Here is a 19,184-nt window from a genome sequence, read left to right on the forward strand (position 1 = left end):
AGGTCTAATTAATTAAAACAGAGAAGTAACTCAGTCTTTTGCTGGGTGTGTTCAAAAGATTTTTACAGATAAATGGATTCCTTAGCATGATGGAATGGTAAAGCAAAGCACTGGACTTGAAGCTTTAAAAACCTTAGTTGTACTCTTCACCTAGAAGATGAGAAGAATAATACTACCTTGCACATCCTGTATGGTTGTTGTGAAGATCAAATGATTTATGATTAGAGAAAGTGCTCTGCATACTGTGCATTGCCATGGAAATGTTCATAAGGTACTTCTATCCTCATGGAGATATCCTATATTGCCCATCCAATCTCCCAAGACAACTCCTGTCCAGTGACCCAGGGCCCATGTGACCACTCTCATGAAGTCCCTAGAATGATCAATTGAGGGAGAGCCCAAAGGCGAGAGTCCCCTGACTCTCCCAGGCCTTCCCCGACCCGTGCAGGGCTGCAGTCTCCCCCAGAAGCTCCTGACCTCCTCCAGGTTCTTGCGCACATCTTCCAGAACCCTGGTGCCTGACGGGTCTTTGGCTGCCTCTGGAGCACTGGCTAGCTCATGGCACCAGTGCTGCTGGGCGGCCTTCAGAGCCGTCTGCCGCCTCCGCATGGAGCGTGTCTGCCGCACCAGGAACTCCTTGGCGCTACGGAGGGCTATCCCCTCAGCAGACAGGTAGTGCCGGACACTGTGGGAGGGCAAGCCAGGACAGAGAAATTGGAGAGAGAACACAAAAGACTCTAGGAACCAGTTTTCCAGCACATGTCTGCCCTGTGCAGGCACAGGAGCGGCTGGGCTAGGCAGCGTGTTAAGAGGCCACTGTTCAACACCTGCAGTGTGTGGAGAGCTGCGCTAACAGTCCTCCACCCTGACCCTGAAAGGGATCGTGCCTGAGGCCTGTAAACAGAAGGCCAGACGGGCCCATCAGACTGACCCTCAACCAGAGGTCAGCAGACAGCAGCATGCCACCCACGAACCCCAGTGGACAGCTTTGTGGCTGACCAGAGACGATCCCTCAGCCCCCTGGGGCCCCATTCCCAGAACCAAGCCCCACTGTGACTGCTGTCACTTGTACCAGCACCCCCAACTCTGGGATGCAGCATTCTCTCATGCCTTCAGGGCATCCTCAACCACAAATCAGCTGTTGGAACTCACCTGTCCAAGGATAAGTCGGTCTCCTCCTTGCTCTGGGAGAGAGAAGAGGATACCTCTTTGGTCTGGTTCTAAGGACATACAGTAAAAAAGACCCACTGAGTGCAGCAAAAGCATTCAGAAGCAAAACACAGAAACAGCCCTGCCAGCTGCCAGGTACCGTTCTCTTAGAGATATTGTTTGACTGGTGGAGGTGGGGGGCTGGGAACAATAAGAACAGGGAGGCCAAGGTCCCACAGACACAGAACCGGCCTCATCACCCCCTCCTGATGCCTTGTCCCACTCCCAAGCCCAGTCGCCCTGAGCAGCTCACTGTCCCAAGGGATTTCCTCAGGTCCTCAACGTGTAGGTCCGGCTCGAAGCATGGGGAAGCATTACTCTCTACTGCCGACTCGTTCAACCTGTCCTGCTTCTTCTGAGCTTCAGCCTCCAGGCCGCTGTGGTAGAAGCAGGATGCGGATGGGGGAACAGGGTCACATGATGGAGCAGGCCAGACAGCACACTGCTGGGACTCCTGGGGTTGGCTTCAAGTGCTGATCTCAGGATGAGAGCAGAACAGCTCCAACCCTTCACTCCAGTCAAAGTCCCTGAGATGGGGCTGGGCATGATGGTAGAACCAGGGACTCTCCTGCTTTTCACAGCCTCTTAACACCCCCTCAAACCCACTGCTGTCGAGTGGATTCCAACTCATAGCAACCCTATAGGACAGAGTAGAACTGTCCCATAGGGTTTCCAAGGCTGTAAATCTTTACAGAAGCAGATTGCCACATCTTTCTCCCTCAGACCAGCTAGAGGGTTCGAATCACCAACCTTTCGGTTAGCAGCCAAGCGCTTAACCACTGTGCCATCAGGGCTCCTTTCAACACCCCTCAAACCAAAAAAAATACAAACCTATTGCTGTTGAGTCGATTTCGACTCATAGTGACCCTATAGGACAGAGTAGAATGCTCCATAGGGTTTCCAAGGACTGGCTGGTGGATTCGAACTGCCGATCTTTTGGTTACCAGCTAGCTGTAGCTCTTAACCACTGTGCCACCAGGGCTCCATAACACCCCCTGGTCCCTACCAAATGCAGCAGACAAGCCCCTCTGCCCGGCTCCCAAGTCAGGGCCTCCACCTGGACCTGTTGATTGGGCTGTGATTAGACGGGCCTATGCACAGCAACCAGAGGGCAGGCAAGAGTTGGCCTGGGTCGGCAAGCTGAGGGCAGAGCTGCCACACACCTGAGGCGTTTCCGCAGTCTCTGACTCTGGGTCTGCAGCAGTTCCACTTGGGACTCCAACTCCAACTTGCGGGCTCGAAGCTCATCGAGGACTCTTTGGAGCTGCCGGTTTGACTCCAACAGGTAGGTGTGCTCCTTCTTTGCCTCCTCCAGGTGCTGTTGGGTGGCTGTGGCTTCCTGGGGGCAGAAGGAAAGAGAGAAGCACCCGGAGACACAGTGAGGTGCAGACAGGGAGCAGGCATCACTAGGGGATAGGGAAGCCCAGACACACTGTGATCACTGTTTCTAAAAGTAGAGGTCTGCAGGTCACCGTCTTTCCCCTACAGTCCCACTTCCCAAGGGGGGTTCTACACAGGGGCCCTATTTGTGGAACACTGGCCAACAGAGTTTGGAATCCCGATGCCCTGGACAGATTAGGCGAACAAAAGGTGGTGGCGGTGCGGGGGGCTGGATCAGGGAGAGGAAGAGGCAGCGAGAGAGGAAAAGAAGGGGGATGGAGGGAAAGCGAAGGAGGGAGGCCAAGAGTGGCAGACAAACCTCGCTTTTCAGAGCAACCTGCCTCTGCACATCCAGGAGCTGCTGCTTCCCCTTGCGGGCAGTCTCCTCCTGTGGTGGGAAGGAAGGTGTAGGGCCCTGTGGCTATCTCCAGGCCCAGGTCTGAAGGTCAGGAAGGCCTGCGCTCTCCTGGGGGGCTATGACTCCAAGGTCAAGGACACCTGTAGATCCTATTCTTTACCCTACTCCCTCACCTGGACGTCCAGCTGAGCCAATCTGGCCTTGATATCTTTAGTTCTGGTTTCAAGTTCCACCTCTAAATCTTGAAGTTTCCTTTCCTGCACAGAAACATAGGTGGAGAGAAAGGCACAAGTGTAGAAAGGGTGCAAGGCATTAGCTGAGGGGACAGGGAAGGGTTCCTGAACGCACCACACCATACCACGACCTCCGATCTGGGCTCAAGTTTCCTGTCAATTTCCCGAGACCTCCCAGGAAAACACCACGCCCTGTTTTCACCAGTGGGTACAAGGAGAAGCAAAGACACCAACTCCAAGGCCTTACTAGGGGCCAGCCTCCTCTTCTAATACTGGGGATGGTCCCTGACCCAGAAAATAAAGGAGTAAAGATGCCCAGCCTGGAGAGGGCCAGTGAGAGACCCCAATCCGGAGAAGCTGTCCAACCCCATCCTGCCTCATGGAAATGTGTGAGCCACTCCCCACTCCCACCACCACCCCCAGCCCCAGTGTCTGTCCAGCGCCCCGCACCTGCTCCCGGTGCCGGCGCCGCAAGTCCTCAAGCTGCCTGTCCTGCTCCTGCCTGGTCGTCTCCAGCTCGCGCTCATGGGCCCTTCGCAGGCGCTCCAGCTCTCCAGTCAGGTGCCTCAGGAGTTCAGCCCGCTGCTTCCGCTCCTGCCAAGAGGGTGGGGCTCCCAGTGAGAAACACAGTGGCCCCCCTCAGGCCCTAAATTCACAGTTCCACTCCCTGCAACCTTAGGTCAATAAGATCAGGGATACCACCAGCTCCCTAGGGCCAGTACTTCAAGAAGAGGAGGAGGGCGTCAAGGATAGCACAGTCCTAGCCCCCAGAAAGCCTGAACCCCTCATCTCTGCAGCTGAAGCAGATGCTGGTCAGATGTCATGAGGAAGTCCCCCTCTGGGAGCCTGATACTCCTACTGTTTCATCATGTCCAATTTCTCCTCCTCAGGGGAAGAGATGTCATTAATAAATGATGATCACTATTCCTCGGCAAGGCCATAATTGGTTTGCGTAGGGATGTGACTAAATTTCATCACGGGCCAGTTATTTCTGCCCTGGGAAAGACTGTAGAAAGAGTCTGGGTTCCCCATCCCAGTTACTGGAGTAGTAGCCTAGGTTCCCGTCATAGACTCAGCTGTGGGCTAAAGTCCACCCCTCAACCTACCCATTGGTCACCCCCAATGTGAACAAGCCAGCTGGGGTCCACTCAAGTAATTGAAGCTTCAAGGGTTGAAGACAGTGCAGGTAATATCTAAGGGTTGCATGGCTCTTGCCTATTTCTTGGTGTCCTGAAATTTCTATTAACACTGGTCGCGTGGTATTAGAATGGTTAAAACTGCAGCTCTGGATGCACATAGCTTGGGCTTAAATCCTAGCTCCTCCACTTACCAGCTGGGTGTGGCCTTGGCAAAGTTACTTAAATTCCTCAAGTCTCAGTTTCCTCACCTACCACCCAAGGTTATTGTAAGGACTGACGAGTTAATACATATAAGGAGCTTAGAACAGTGCGTCAGGCACACAGTAAGTATAAGTCACTCAGTATATGTCAGCTATGATTGTTATTAAAAAATCAAAGTGCACCCTGCATGATGGAGAGGAACCACCCCTCATAAGGGGGAGGTTGTTCTAATGTTTTAGAGAAAAGGCAAGAAATGACTTTACCACTACACAATACCAGAGAGGCCTACCACAATCCCTGACCACAGCCCGTCCCCTTCCCCTGCCCGCCCAGCCAGCTTGGATGGACCCCTGGGGGTGTGTGCCAAGCATGTAGCCAAGTCACCTCAGCTTCATACTGCTCCCTGGTCTCTGCCAACACTTGCTGATGCTCCTCCTTCATCTTGTCCATCCTCCTCTCGTGCTCCCTTTCCACCTCCTGACGCTTCTCTCTCAGGAGGCCACTAAGCTGCAGGGCAGACAGCAGGGCTGCAGCATGCAGGACTGATGGCAGACCAGCACGTGGGGGCCCGATGCACTTGAAGGTCTCACACACACATGTAACATGCACACACCTCCCCAATACCCTTCCCCTGGACATACCACCATATACACATCACATATACATGACACCAGAACATACAGCCCCAACACCCCCTCCACACACACACAGGGGTATGGGGGTGAAGAAGTACCAGGCCTCCAGGGAACTGAGGCATCAGAATGGAACCAGAGGTTCTAATCCCCACTGGGCCATCCAGAGAAAACTGGAAGACACAGGCCAGAGAGCTCAACAGACCGTAAGAGGGCCCACACAGGTACACGCCAATGCTGAAGAAACAGACCAGCATTCACCTCTTGCTCGTACTCAGTCACTTGATGAACTTTCTGATGAGCTCTCTGCTCCACCTGCCCAAGGCTGTCCTGCAGCTGGACCACCTCTTTCCATTGAGCTTCCTCTATCTTCTTCTGGAGGCCGCAAACCACCTGAGGAGGCCCCAGCACAGAGGAATGTGACCCCCAAAGAGCACTGGAGAGCTGCCATGGGGGACTCACTTCCCAGGCACCTGGCATCCAACCCCTGGAGGGAGAGGGAGGCTCCCTCCCTAGGGACCAGGGATGGGGTGAGTTCTACTGACCAGCCCTGAAGAGGGTCTTGAGGCTCTGCCTTGTGGGGTCAGGGCTGGCTGCATCTCACCTCTCTGTGCTTGGCCTCCAACGAGGAACGGAGCTGCTCCAGCTCAGCACTGTGCTCCCTCTCCAGCACGGCCACAGCCTGGGGAGCAAGAAAGGGCCTGTGAAGGAAGCAGGGCAGGGAAGGCTGGCCAGGTACTGAGTGTAGGGGAAGGAGGAGCCAGGAAGACCATCCCCAGCCCACCTTGAGCTAAGGGACCAAGGGTATTCCTCTGAAAGAATTCAGTCCCTGAAGTCTGCAACTGGCAAGCGAACAGGAACACGAAGGCCAGAGATGCAGGGGAGGCCAGCAAGCCTCAGGTCACTGCTTACATCCCCTTGCCTCTGGGCTAGGCCACGGGTACACTGAAGACGTTCATGACTATAAATAAGACCCACGGCTGGCAGGGTTGGAGGTTTCAGCTCAGTCTCTTCAAGCACTTGCAGTACAGTGAGGTTTTCTCTGTGATTTGCTGTGTTTTTCCTTGTCTGATAGCTGAAGCATCTAAGAAAACCTCCACCCCTCACCAACAATAAGAAACTTCTATGTGGCCTGATTGTTACTTATTTCAGAATCTGACCTGGAGACAGACTATCTGACTGGAGGGAGAGGGGGTAATGGCAAAGGAGAAAAAACTCTTTTAAAAAAGTGTGCTAACCTCTCACTCTAAGACAGGAAAGAGAAGGGAGGAGATGAAAGGCCATCTCAGCTGCCCCTCAGGGGCAGGGCAGGATACAGCACCTTTGTCTCGAGACCTCTGGACTGGTTTAAGTGCTATCAGTTGTGAAATCTTCTCAAATCCACAGGACATTTCTCCTCAAACCTCTAATGGCTTCACTGCCACAGGCCACACCAGCGACTGCTGCCAGCCCAGCCCAGGCCTGGAAGGGACCCTCTGCCCCCTGCGGCATTCTCCGCTCTGCCGTGGAGACCAGGCCTGGAAGGGACCCTCTGCCCCCTGCAGCATTCTCCGCTCTGCCGTGGAGACCAGGCCTGGAAGGGACCCTCTGCTCCCTGCGGCATTCTCCGCTCTGCCGTGGAGACCAGGGCTGGCATTTCCCTGAGACAAGTCAGGTCCATGTGGAGTAATGGGCCACAGACAGTCAGCTCACTGTCTCCTGTGCCTGTCTGTGTGTGACACCCATTCTCTGCCTGGCTTCCAACCCTGCACACCCGAGGCTGGCCCAGCCTCTTCCTCGGCACACAGTCCCTGCTCAGGCAGCCGAGAGACATGGCAGAGTGTGAAGTCCCATTCGACTTGCTTACTTCTTTCCTCTCCGCTTCCAGTTGTTCCCTCCGCTGCTGCAGAGCCTCCTCCTTCTCAGCTCTCAGGGCAGCCTGCTCTCTCTTCTCCAAAGCCTCCATCTCCTCCTTGAGTTGCTCTAGCATTTGCCTGTTCTTCTGTTCTAAGCTGGCCCTCTTGGCCTTCTGTAGAGACTCCAACTCTTCTCTCAGCCTCTGCAGGGAAGCCTCTTGTTCGGCCCTGGGAAGACAGAACGGAAGGGGTGGGCCTTTGCACTCGGGGTCAACCCCACAGGACTGGGCAGCTCACAGGTCACCCTCACCTCATCTGGTCTCTATCTGCTTCTGCCCTGGCCTGGACCTGGGCTCGAAGCCGGGACAGCTTCTGGCTTTCCTCTTCTCTCAACCGAGCCTCCTCCTCCTCAGTGGCTTTCTGCAGCTGCTCCTTCAGGGAACTGAGAGGTTAAGGAGAGGCGAGTTTGTTTGCGGGACCACAGACATCTTCCTCTTCTAGTCATAATCCCTGGTTCTCAGCCTCTCAGTGCTATAGCCTGTCTGTGAAGCTTCTTCAGTCGTCAAGATGGGTCTCACCTCAGCCTCCGGGTCCATGCTGTCTATCACAACACCCCAGGGTAAAGAAGGGGTCATGAACTTTACCTGTACTCTTTGCCACAGGAAGAACATTGCAGGCTGCTTGATCCCAGAAAAGCATTCCTTCCAAAGGCTCCCCTCTGCCTATGGTTTGTCTCAGCATGGCAACCACTCGAGGACTGACACTATCTGACCCCAATCTGACTCTGGTTCTATATGCTTCCACTCCCCACCCAACAGACTTCACTCTAGCCACATCAGATGAGTTTCTGTCTCCAAATCCCACACTCTTCCATGCCTCTTGGCCTTTGTTCATGTTGGTCCCTCTACTAGAATCCCTTTTCTTCCTGATGGACACATATTCATCATTCAACACCCAGCTCAAATGCCACCTCCTCTCTAGGAAGTCTTTCCAATCCCTCCAGGTTAGTCAATTAGCCTTTCCCTTCCCATCACACTTACATGTGGACCTCTCTTATCCCATACTGCTCTGTACCATGCAACACACTGCATCATAATTAATCTTGTGTATGTCTGTTGTCCTTGCAAGTCTGGGAGCTTCTCCAAGAAAGAATCTTGTCTTAAAAAATGTAATATCCCAGGGGCTGAGCAAAGTAATTGACATCAAGTAGGTGTTCAATAAACGTTTGTTGAATTTGAATGGTATCACTCAGCCTCAAACTATAGGAAGCCTTGACTCTACATACGGGGTATCTTATCTATATTGTTGCTGTTAGGTGCCGTCTAGTTGATTTCGATGCATAGTGATCCCATGGGGTTTTCTAGGCTATAATCTTTATGGGTGTAGATTGTCAGATCTTTCTCCCATTAGAGTCGCTGGGTGGGTTCAAACCACTAACCTTTCAGTTAGCAGCCAAGCACTTAACTGTTGCACCACCAGGGCTCCTACAAACCAGCAAAAGTGACCATCTCACCCCACAATGACATCCCACGGCTTACACAAACCATTGCTCTTCTCAGCTAACTCCTTACACAGCCCCACACCACCAAGAGATATATGCTGCCCCCTCAGGGAACTCACACCTAACACAAGCATGATTAGGAAGACAGTTTCTTTGAAAAGTATGATATAAAAATAATTCTCTACTACTCTTAGAAGTTCCATCCAAGAAGACAAGATTTAGTCTTGAGTTAAACTGCCAAGTAAATGAAGTGCATTAACACCTTTTTGTAGCACCTTTACCATCCTTGGACCATGATAGAGATTGCTTATTACCTTCTCAATATCCAGTCTCCCTTTTTTCCTTAGTAACAGAACCCTGATTTTATTCTGCTGGATAAATAGGCCCAGCTAAGGGACTACATTTCCAACTCTCCTTTGCAATTAGGGGTAAGCAATGAGATATGAGCAGAAGTTCTTGAGTAATGCTTCCAGGAAAACTCCTTTAAAAGAGACTGACTGAGCTGGAAGGTACCTCTTTTTTGTACTCTACCTCTATTCTTCCTGCCTGGAGACAGACAAGATGGCTGGAGCTGCAGCAGCTATACTGGACCATAAAGAAAACCTGAGAGTGAAAACCAGCATTAAAGATGGCAGAGCAGAGAGATTAAAGGAGAATGGGTCCCTGATGACCCTGTGGAGCCACTATACTAGCCCCAGACTGCATTTTTCTTTAATAAACCTCTAACTTTTTTTACACATAAACACACAATCATATCACACAGGCCCAGACCAGGCTTAAGTGGCTTATCTAAGGCCAGCTATGCAAAAAGTTGGAGCTGAAATAGAAGGTTCTAGCTCCTGGTCAAGAGCACCTCACACTGTATAATGTGGTCCCAACAATCTCACAGGATTCCAACGGGGCAGCAACTCCCAAGAGAGCTCCCTCCTTTAGAGGATAATGAAGTGGTTAAGAAAACTGGCTCCACGGTCATCTAAGATACAACTATTGGTCTCAACTCGTCTGGAGCAAAAGAAAAAGAAGGAAACCAAAGACTGAAAGATGAAACTAGTCTATGCGATCAATAGTCTACATGAATCACAGCCTTATCTACCCTGAGACTGGAAGAGCCAGATGGTACCCAACTACTACTACTGACCATTCTGACCAATGACACAATAGATGGACCCTGATAAAATGAGAGAAAAATATGGAACAGAACCTCATATTCCTACTTAAAAAAAAAGACAAAAAACAGACTTACTGGACCGGTTGAGACTGGAAGACTCTCCAAGACTATTGCCCTGTGATACGCTTAAACCTTGAACCAAAATTAGCTTCTGAGGACACCTTTTAGCTAAACAAAAGATTAGTTCACAAAATAAAGAATATCAACAGTGACAATGTGCTCTTTTAAAAAACTGTCTATATGAGACCAAACGGTCAACAACTGCTTTAAAACAAAGACAAGAATGTAAGGGGACAGGGAAACTAGATTAACAGAAACAGAACAACCAGAACAGAAATACTGACGCTATTCATGCATTGCAAAGAATGTAACCAATGTCACTGAACAATCTGTGTAGAAACGGTTGAATGAGAACCTAAACTGCTGTGTAAACCCTCACTGAAAATACAATAAAATATTATTTAAAAAAGAAAACAGGCTCCAGAAACAAACTGCCTGGGTTAATCCTGGCTATTTCTTTTTAGCTATGACACCTTGGACAAGTTACTTAACTTTCCTGTGGCTCAGTTTCTTTGTCTACATTATAGATTCTATAAAATGGGGCTGATAATAATACCTCATAGAGTTGTTCTGAGGACTAAACAAATTAATATATGTAAAGCCCATGGATCAGTGTAATCTCTCAAAAAAAGTTACTCCCATTACTCCAAACCTGTTGCCATCAAGTCAATTCTGACTCATAGTGACCCTTTAGGACAACTTTCTCCCTCGGAGCAACTGGTGGGTTGGAACTGCCAACCTTTTGGTTAGCAGCCCAGCACTTAACCACTGTACCTCCAGGGCTCCTTTAAAGTGTTAAAAAGTAAAGATATCACTTTGAGGACTAAGGTGTCCCTGTCCCAAGGCATAGTATTTTCAATCACTTCTTACGCATGCAAAAGCTGGACAATGAATAGGGAAGACCGAAGAAGAATGGATGATTTTGAATTATGTGCTGGCAAAGAATACTGAATATACTATGGACTGCCAAAGAATGAACAAATCTGTCTTGGAAGAAGCACAGCCAGAATGCTCCTTAGAAGCAAGGATGGTGAGACTTCATCTCACATACTTTAGACATGTTATCAGGAGGGACCAGTCCCTAGAGAAGGACATCCTGCTTGGTAAAGTAGAGGGTCACCGAAAAAGAGGAAGACCCTCAACAAGATGGACTGACCCAGTGGCTGCAACAATGGGCTCAAATATAATGATTGTGAGGATAGCACAGGACTGGGCAGTGTTTCGTTCTGTTGTACACAGGGTCACTATGAGCCGGAACCGATTCGATGGCATCTAACAACAACTCTGATTACTATCATGTCTCCCAGCTCCCTCCTGAAACACAAAACGGCACGTGCTCTGGCCCGATATCCCATTCCTCTGGCACTGAGCAGTCTTGGTTGGGCCACGGGCCACACAGTGGTCTCCAGGGTGGGAAGAGGATGTCCCTCACTCTCCCATGTGACTGTGAGGCCCCGAGGAGTTTGCCTAAGGGGAGGAGCAGGACCTGAGAGACTTCTCTTTCTGCTGGTGAAGCTGGAGGATCTCCTCTTCCTCCTCCTGCCACAGCTTCTCCCGTAGTTGCTGTATCTTCTCTTGCCTCAATTCCAGCAGCTGCTTCTGGTCTTGCTCCAGTTCTTGTGCCACTGCCTCTTCCATGGTCTTTAGAGCAGCTTCTGAGAGCTCCGTTGGGGGAGCCGCAGGCTCTTTGGACCGCCTTCCAAGGGTAGAAAACAGCACAGCACCGCAGTTTTAACATCCACTTACCTTTCGGCACCAAGTGTTTACACAGATAGAGAACATCAAGTGTGAAGTCTTAATGTGGGCTCTACAGTCTGGAGGCACATATGCAAGTTTGGTCACCAATGGCAGGCAGGAAGGCTGCTTCTCATTTGTTCCTAAGGACAAGCCCCACTGTAGCTGCCTAAGTCCCCCAGAGCCTAGGGAGAAGGGCGGCCCATCACAGGCTCTGAGAAGACCTGGTAGGTTTTAGCCTGAGGTCAAATCCTGGAAGCTGTGGCTCGAGATATGACAGCAGTAGGGAGTGAGTGAAGGTCTGTCCCTGATGGATTCTTCCCCAGAATGGCTCATGGCCCTGTTTCTATCTCCCCACTATGGTTCTGCGTGCTACTTGAGGCTCATGATAGCAATTTGGGAATCATACCCAGAGGCTGCTCTCAGCCTACCATACTGAACAGAGGCAATTCATATGAGCCAGCGGGAGAAGCAGCAGCTTGTCTCCTAGCACCGAGTCCTAGAATAGGCCAGAGTCCCTGCACTTTCCTGCCTGTGGTCCAGACACAGGAAACTCTTCTCCCACACTGCCAAGGAAGCCAGGCAGGACACCCTGCCCTAAGCCAAAGAGAGTAGCAAGAGCTCAGCAGGAGGGCCATGGTTCCATATCTCCCAATGATGGCACATTTTCGCCCACTAGGGTAGAATCAATGTCTGGAAACGCGTAAGAGTAATTCAGACCTAACCTGGATTGAATTAGGTGGAGGGAAAGATAAGGAATAACCGTTTTGGTTAAAAAGATGTCTACAAAGTAATGAGGACTGTTACATTATTTGTACTCTGGTGCTTGAAGGAACTACCCAAAGAAAAACCCTGAGAACATTCTGAGTAATGAAATCATAAGCAGGATAAAGTATTTAGCGTCCCAGAACGACTTTCCTGAAGGCCAGTCCATGTTGGTACTTCCAAGTCCCTAAATCGTCTGAGAAAATGGTCTTGGCACACAAATCGTCATACTTCTCACACGGTGCTCAGACTGCTGCAGGCCTGGCCTGGTGGCTCGGTGACCTCAGCAGGAACGTGTGGGCAAGGTCCAAATCAGAGGAGGGGGAAAAGAGGAGGGGGCCAGTCCTCCCTGCTGGGGACCCACTCCCTTCTCCCTCCAGCTCCAGCTCTACAACAGATGGAAGGCAGCCAGCAGGATCACAGCACAACAAAAGAAGAAAGCAAGGGCTAAGAATCCCACTTCAGCCCCTGAGGCCAGAGAGAGAAGGAAGACATATATGGCGGCTGACTTCTCTGAAATATCATTAAGACCTTCCATTTCCTCTTAACTAAAATCACGGCTCAGACCGGAGACAGTCTTAAGCTTTGCAGTCAATTCCTCTCCACTCCCATCGCCTCCCTCCTTTCAAACGCCGGCTTCCTCTCAGTCCCCCGACACAGTCCAACAGGCGCAGATGTAAGAGATGCTGCTGCCACCTCAACTGAGAATCCTGCCCCCGGAAAGGGCGCCCCTCCCCCCGCAGCTCTCCGCCTCATCAACCCTCCACCTCATTTCCAACCTTGGCTGAAAACATCTTTTTCCCTGAGATGATACCTTTTAATGTCTTTCTTCCCTGTGGGCTGTGTAGCTACGTGCAGCCCCAGGGACAGATGCTGCAGAAAGATGGGCGTCAGCTCGATGGCAGTGTGCACCCAGGCTACACGCACCAGCAGGCGTGCCTGCACATCTGGCACTCAGGCAAGCAGGGCTGCTTGCAGTGGGCCTCTTCTCCCACCCCCAGTTTTAAAGATCTAGTATCCCCAACTCCCCGCTTAGATCCAAGGCAGTAAACAGCATCCCTGAAAGACTTCTGAGACAACTGAGAAGTCAAAGACGCCAGAGGAAGAGACAGGTCTGATTTCTAGGACAACTTCTCAGGTATCAGCATCAACAAGACCCAGTTTCCAATAGTTAATGGCAAAAAGGAGATTCTGTAGGGGCATGATCATTTCAGGCTGGCCATAAAGCAGCTGCCAGGCATGTGAAGGAAGTCAGGGAGGGGTGGCAGGCAGGGAAGGAGGAAAGGAAGGTCGAAGGAGGGGGAAATGGTACCCAAGGAATATGTTGAAATGGGTACACTACCACAGAAAGAATCCGTTAAAACCTGGGTTAGAATCAAAGAGAACTTGTCTCCTCTCACAGTCAACCCAGTGGTTTTAATTCATCTACCCCCTATAAATGCCCATGGAAGATGCTGGGACGACAAAAGGGAGGAGATTCCTGTTTCGCAGCCCCAGGCATTCTGGCTACAAAGCGCTGTGCTGCTCCTAGCCTTGCCTACTCTCTGGCTTGCTCTCGCTCCTAACCCCTTTGGATTCAGCTTAACTACATCTCTGGAAGCCGACAGACACAGAACTACTCCCCAGAAAACCAATCAATTCCTCACGTAGCTGTGAAGATGAATAACACGCAAGTTACGGGACCTGAAAAAGCTCAGGAAAGGAGCAGAAGGCATCTCCTGAGGGCAATATGTAAATTTAAACTTAGTGGCCAGGTAAAGTTTCTCTGAGGCCCCAGCAAGGACAGCCTCACTGGGATGGGAGAATAAACACAAAGTAAGGGGATTAACCAGCCAAGGCAGCCGGGGAGGAGCTGAGGGAGCCTGGGCCCCAGCCTGAGCCTCACTGCCTAACCCCCTGCTACCTGCCCCAGAGGTCCCAGGAAGATGCCCCTTTGAACTCTGGCCAGATCTTCCTCTCTTTGACCCACACTCGCCTCCTGTCCTTACAGATAGCACCCTGACACCCTGACATGGCTGTCCACAGCCACCAAGGAAAGGAAAGCCATGCAGTTCCCCGAGGTCATAGCTTTCATTATAGGATATCACCATCTGAAAAATGAAGCTAGCCCTTCCCTACACTAACTCCTGCTGCCATGTTATAAGGAAGACATGAGATCATGAGCTCACATGCCCTGCCAGCTCTGGGTGACACTGCAGTCATCAGTTCATGAGCCTGTCTCTGCTCAAGGGTCAGCCCCAGATCCTGAGGGCTCTCAATCCCTTTGTACCTGACCAGTTCAAACCATGACACCTGTTCTCCATGTAAAGAAAAGGAGCAGTGGCAGGAGACTAAAAGCTAGAAGTCTAGGGCCCTACTGAGTAGAGTCTAGTCCTAATCCTGCAACTGACTGGCGATGAGACCTTGGGCAAACCTCTTCACCCCTCTGAGTCTCAGTTTCCTCATCTGTAAAATGGGTGAGAGAGGGGCAAGTGAGCATGGGAGGAGAGGAGGAGAAAAACTGTGATTTCTAAATTTTAGAAGTGCTTGGCGCAACAACATGGGTAAGCCTGAAAAACCTGTTAAGCAGAAGAACCCAGGTACAAAAGACTTCTATACTGTATAATTCCATTTATACGAAGTTCAAGAGCTAGAAAAGCTATGAGATAGAAGCCAGAATAGTGGTGATCTGGGGTGGAGAGTTATTGAGAGAGAAGGGGAATGAAGAAACTTTCTCAAGGAATGGAAATGTTCTATATCTAACCTGGGTGCTTGTTATATGGTGTGTATACGTATTAAAACTCATTGACTTGTACTATTCAGATTTGTGTACTTTAGTGTATATAAATTAAACATCTATAAAAAAAAGCTTTTAAGAAAAAAATCGTGCTTGGTAGAGAGGGAACATGATTCACCAGGTTTCTGCCAATGAGCCACGAGGTCACCCCTCACCTCCACCCTCACAGCCAGGACCTGACAAGGAGCCCAAGGACCTAAGCTAACCCACATGAGGCTCAGTGATGGCGCTTGGGGCTCTCAAGGCTGCGTCCAGAGCACTGAGGGCACACTCAATGTCCTCCCACACTCCACCCACTGGGGCAGAGTCAGAGTACCCCTCCCTGCCACCCAAGAGTAAATGGGCACTTAGACCATCCAAACACACAGAGGACAGGGGCAGACACATCAAAATGGGCCCTTACACCTCTGCAGAGACTGGCGGGGTGGGGCTGACCGCCACCTGCTCCTCAGGCTCCTCAGCCTCTTCCTGCCCAGGACCCAGCTCCTCAGCCTGGGAGCGCTGCTCCATGCCCCTCTCTTGGGCAGCAGGTGGGCTTGGGGCCTGTTCCCTTGATAGCAATAAGGAAGCAACTGCATTAAAGCACTGGGAAGGTGAGCAGCCCAAGGGTCACCCCATTCAGGATCAAACGAGTTGTCATGGGGACAAGAGAGACAACCCCAACGAAGTTTCCCCACCTCAGGTCTCAAGCCTCCCTCTCCTCTCCCTGCCTCTTCCCCAGCTGTTTACACTGAAGATCAGAGACTCACACCCCACCCAGGAAGCAGAATGGTTATGGTACCCAAGGAGAAGCTCTACACACAGCACATGCCCAGTGGATGCTGCTGATTGCACATCACTGCTGCTCACCTCCCCACAGGGACTCATTCCATCCGGATGGATTCTAAGACCAGCAGCGTTCTCTCGCCAGGGGAACAACTAGCAAATGCATACCAGGCTCTTGGCCAGGCTGGGACACGAAGGTCCTCTCAGCTAGCGTCAGGTAAGGGGCTCTGCACCTCCATACCCCTGGGGCCTAGTGCACAACAGAGTTCCACATGGGTTACTGAACGACTAGAAAGTGACATCCTGGGAGGAGGGTAATGGCAGGGAGGGCATTGGGAGAAAGGGCTCCCCGGGAACGGAGCAGCCAGGGCAACAGCTGAGTCTCTGCCCCAGCCCCTGGCAGGAAGGTAGCTGGGACAGAAGAGACACTTTCTCGTCCAAGAGTTTCTAAGCTCCCCTAATCAGACTGTGCACCCCAATTTTTCTTCTAGACTGAGTACTAGGAAGAAGCAGATCTCCTCATTCCCGGCTCCTGTGGGACGCTAACCGAAAATCTCTGTTGCTGCTGCTTAGGCTGCGAGCTCACCCCTACTCCCTTCCGTCCCTCTCCGAACCCACCCATCCCTCCCCTCCCCTCGCCCAGCACCAGCACACATACCAACTGCACCCAGGGAGAGGCCACCATCACCCTGGGAGGGTTCACCTCATTCTTACCTCTGGAGGGAAACCGGCAGGGTAGGGCTGGCGGCAGAGTGCTCCCCAGGCTCCCCTGCCTCCTTCTGCTCAGGCTGCCCCTCAGGGGCCCGTGGAGGCCCTCCTCCAGTGGCCTGGCTGGGCAGGGGACTCTGGAGCTGCTCCCTGTGCAGAAGTGAAGGAGATGACCTGGTGAGGGCAGCCAGAGCAGCAGAGTCAGGGCCCTCCATTTGGAGAGCAGGAAGAGAATCATGGAGGGCAGGATGTATAGTAGGTCAAGTCATCCTTCCAGGCTAGACCCCTCCCTGCCCACAGCTATGGAGAGCACAGGGGGCAAAGCGGCCAGACCCGTAGCAGGAAGAGACGCCCTCCTGAGCTCTCCTTTTGCCTAAGTGAGTCATGCATCCCAGGCCCTGCACTGCATTTGCCCAGCCAGGAATGACAGCTGGACACACTCACAGGTGTATCGATTCCCAGAGTTATCCCATCACTGGGGTCAGGGAAGGGACAAAAGAACTGAGGGGAAAATGGGGAGAAACCAGACTCAAGTGGTCAGACTACAGAAAATGCATGAAGCTATGGCTTTAAGGAAGTAAAAATGCTGATAGCTTGGCAAGGTCCAAAAAGTAGAATGACCACCTCCCTTCCATTTCAATGGGTGGTGGCCTCTCTCTTATCATGGACTCAAGCCAGTCAGACACACACACACACGCACGCACACACACACACGCACGCGCACACACACACATGCACAGACTGTTAGCTGCAGCCATTTCTGACGTGGCAGGGCCCTGGCTCAGAGCTCTGAGCTGCAGGACCGACTCTCTAGCACTGCTCCCCCAGATCTCCAGCAGGCTGCCGCAGCCCTGATCCACGGCCAGGCATACACACAGTGCCAAGCTCACAAAGTCCCCACCAAATGCACACAGCAGCACTTCACATTCCTGTGCTGTGCAGAATCAGAAATACGGGATGCTCATGCATGCACACTGGTGTACACACAAACACAGACATGCACACAGACCCTGCAAGTCATCCAGCCAGCTCTTCACCTGCCTCCAGACAGCAGCACACTGAAGCCATACCAACCAAAGCCAGGAGCTCTGCCCAAGTCCACACCATCCCAAAGGTGCACTCCACCTCTCAGGCCCCTGGGGCAGCCCCCCATGTACTATACCTCTCGGAGCCTTTGGACTGCAAGCTCTGCAGCTCATCTCGGCTGGACTGGCTGTCAACCTTGTCCTCTCTTCCCAACCCTTGCACCTGTAGGCGAGAAGCAGTGGGAAGCATATATTGGAGGAGTGTGCACTTGGGTCCCCTGACCCTCCTATTGACTCCATGTGTACTAGATCGCACTAAGAGGTGGCTGTCAAGTGGGTGGGGACAACACGGGACATGAAACAAAAGGCCTGTCCACTGCCCAATGAAGCTCCCAGGGGCTTTGGCTAAGTCCCCAGCCCCACAGCTGCTCAGGGCCTGCCTTGCTCGCCTGAGGATGAGTCAGACAACCATAGGCACAGCACACAGAGCTGTAAGCCAGAGGCTGAGGGAGAACACACGAGAAAGAAAATCCTGCCTGCTGCTGCTGGAAGCCTTCACTGTCGGCTGCAAAGAGAAAGCAGAGGCATCCATGCACACCTCAAATCCATGGAAGCCCCAGACTTCCCAGTGCCAAGGATATACGGGGATGGTGAAATTAAGTGTGAAGAATTGGGGGCAGAAGGCAATTACATTAAAGAGGAAGAATCCTGGAGAGATGGAACCTTGGTGGAACAAGAGACAGCTACAGCCAGACTAAAAAGGGACCATCCGGGCACTTGGAGGAAGGAAGACAAAGAGCTCCTTAGCTCCATCCCCAGTACCCAGGTCCAATCAGTAGAAAATGAGGCACCTTCCCAGAAAGAGATATAAAAAAAAAAAATTTTTTTTTTTTTTTTCCATTTTAAAGCTCGGGAGTCTAGGCAAATTTAGCAAGCTGGTGGAAGAAAGAGGAGTATTCCTGATCATCTCAAATATTTTCTACGGGGGGTGAGGGGGTCACAGTGTAGCTGGCCTGTACTCAGCCCTTAGATCTAGCACTTACTGCTTGGGAAGTCTTTCTCCTCCACTGTAAAACGGGACAATAAAGCACAGCGCACAGGGCTTCTTGTGAGGATTAAATCAGATCTTGTAGGCAAAACCCAACTTCTCACCCCAAGAAGGTGTGCCACCAACGTGAGCTCTTCTTCCCACACTCCTCTCCCTCTCCCTCAGGCTAAGGGGGAGAAAATGCTTTGCCAGTCCCCATTCCAGGCCCTACACTCCTTCTGTCACACTGACAGGGTCTCGTCTGTTCTGGGACACCAGGGTTAGCAGGAGAGGTGGCGTAAGAGACAGCTCACTCTGTCTTCCCCAGTGGGGTCCCCGGCTAGGCGGGCACACCGCTGTGTCCCCAGCCCCACTTGCCCACAGCGTGCCCACCTCTCCACTGGCAGCCTGAGCCCAACAGCTGTGGCCGAGTCTGCCATATGGATGGGCACTGGCGAGCGGGCAAGGCCTGATCTAAACCCTGGCTCCCCCTAGATTCCATCAAAAACAGACACACTACCCGTGAGTACCTCCTGGTGCCTGCAGCAGAAGGGCTCCCTGCCAGTGCTGCCACTCCTGATCCCATCAGCCTGGGCAGAGCCCGCAGACGGTGGCAGGGCCTGCAGTCCTCCCGCCCACCCACCTCTTTACCCTTCCTGTGTTCAACT

General features: G+C 51.8%; 1 protein-coding gene across 1 annotated transcript in view; it reads right to left on the reverse strand.

Annotated features, from left to right (window-relative positions):
- Positions 1-19,184, reverse strand: part of CEP164 (centrosomal protein 164) — a 77,245-nt gene that overhangs the window by 1,536 nt on the left and 56,525 nt on the right. Inside the window, exons 11-25 of the mRNA XM_023739959.1 lie at positions 17,627-17,712; positions 16,471-16,638; positions 11,203-11,412; positions 7,298-7,429; positions 6,999-7,215; positions 5,757-5,834; positions 5,414-5,545; positions 4,905-5,027; positions 3,631-3,774; positions 3,121-3,204; positions 2,909-2,977; positions 2,373-2,548; positions 1,463-1,586; positions 1,153-1,220; positions 478-685 (exon numbers count right to left, since the gene is read on the reverse strand). Of these exons, the coding sequence (XP_023595727.1) occupies positions 478-685; positions 1,153-1,220; positions 1,463-1,586; positions 2,373-2,548; positions 2,909-2,977; positions 3,121-3,204; positions 3,631-3,774; positions 4,905-5,027; positions 5,414-5,545; positions 5,757-5,834; positions 6,999-7,215; positions 7,298-7,429; positions 11,203-11,412; positions 16,471-16,638; positions 17,627-17,712 (2,019 nt within the window). The remainder of the gene's footprint in view (positions 1-477; positions 686-1,152; positions 1,221-1,462; positions 1,587-2,372; positions 2,549-2,908; positions 2,978-3,120; positions 3,205-3,630; positions 3,775-4,904; positions 5,028-5,413; positions 5,546-5,756; positions 5,835-6,998; positions 7,216-7,297; positions 7,430-11,202; positions 11,413-16,470; positions 16,639-17,626; positions 17,713-19,184) is intronic.

Source organism: Trichechus manatus, unplaced genomic scaffold (genome assembly GCF_000243295.1).
Source record: "Trichechus manatus latirostris isolate Lorelei unplaced genomic scaffold, TriManLat1.0 scaffold00143, whole genome shotgun sequence".
In the NCBI taxonomy this organism is placed as follows: Eukaryota; Metazoa; Chordata; class Mammalia; order Sirenia; family Trichechidae; genus Trichechus; species Trichechus manatus.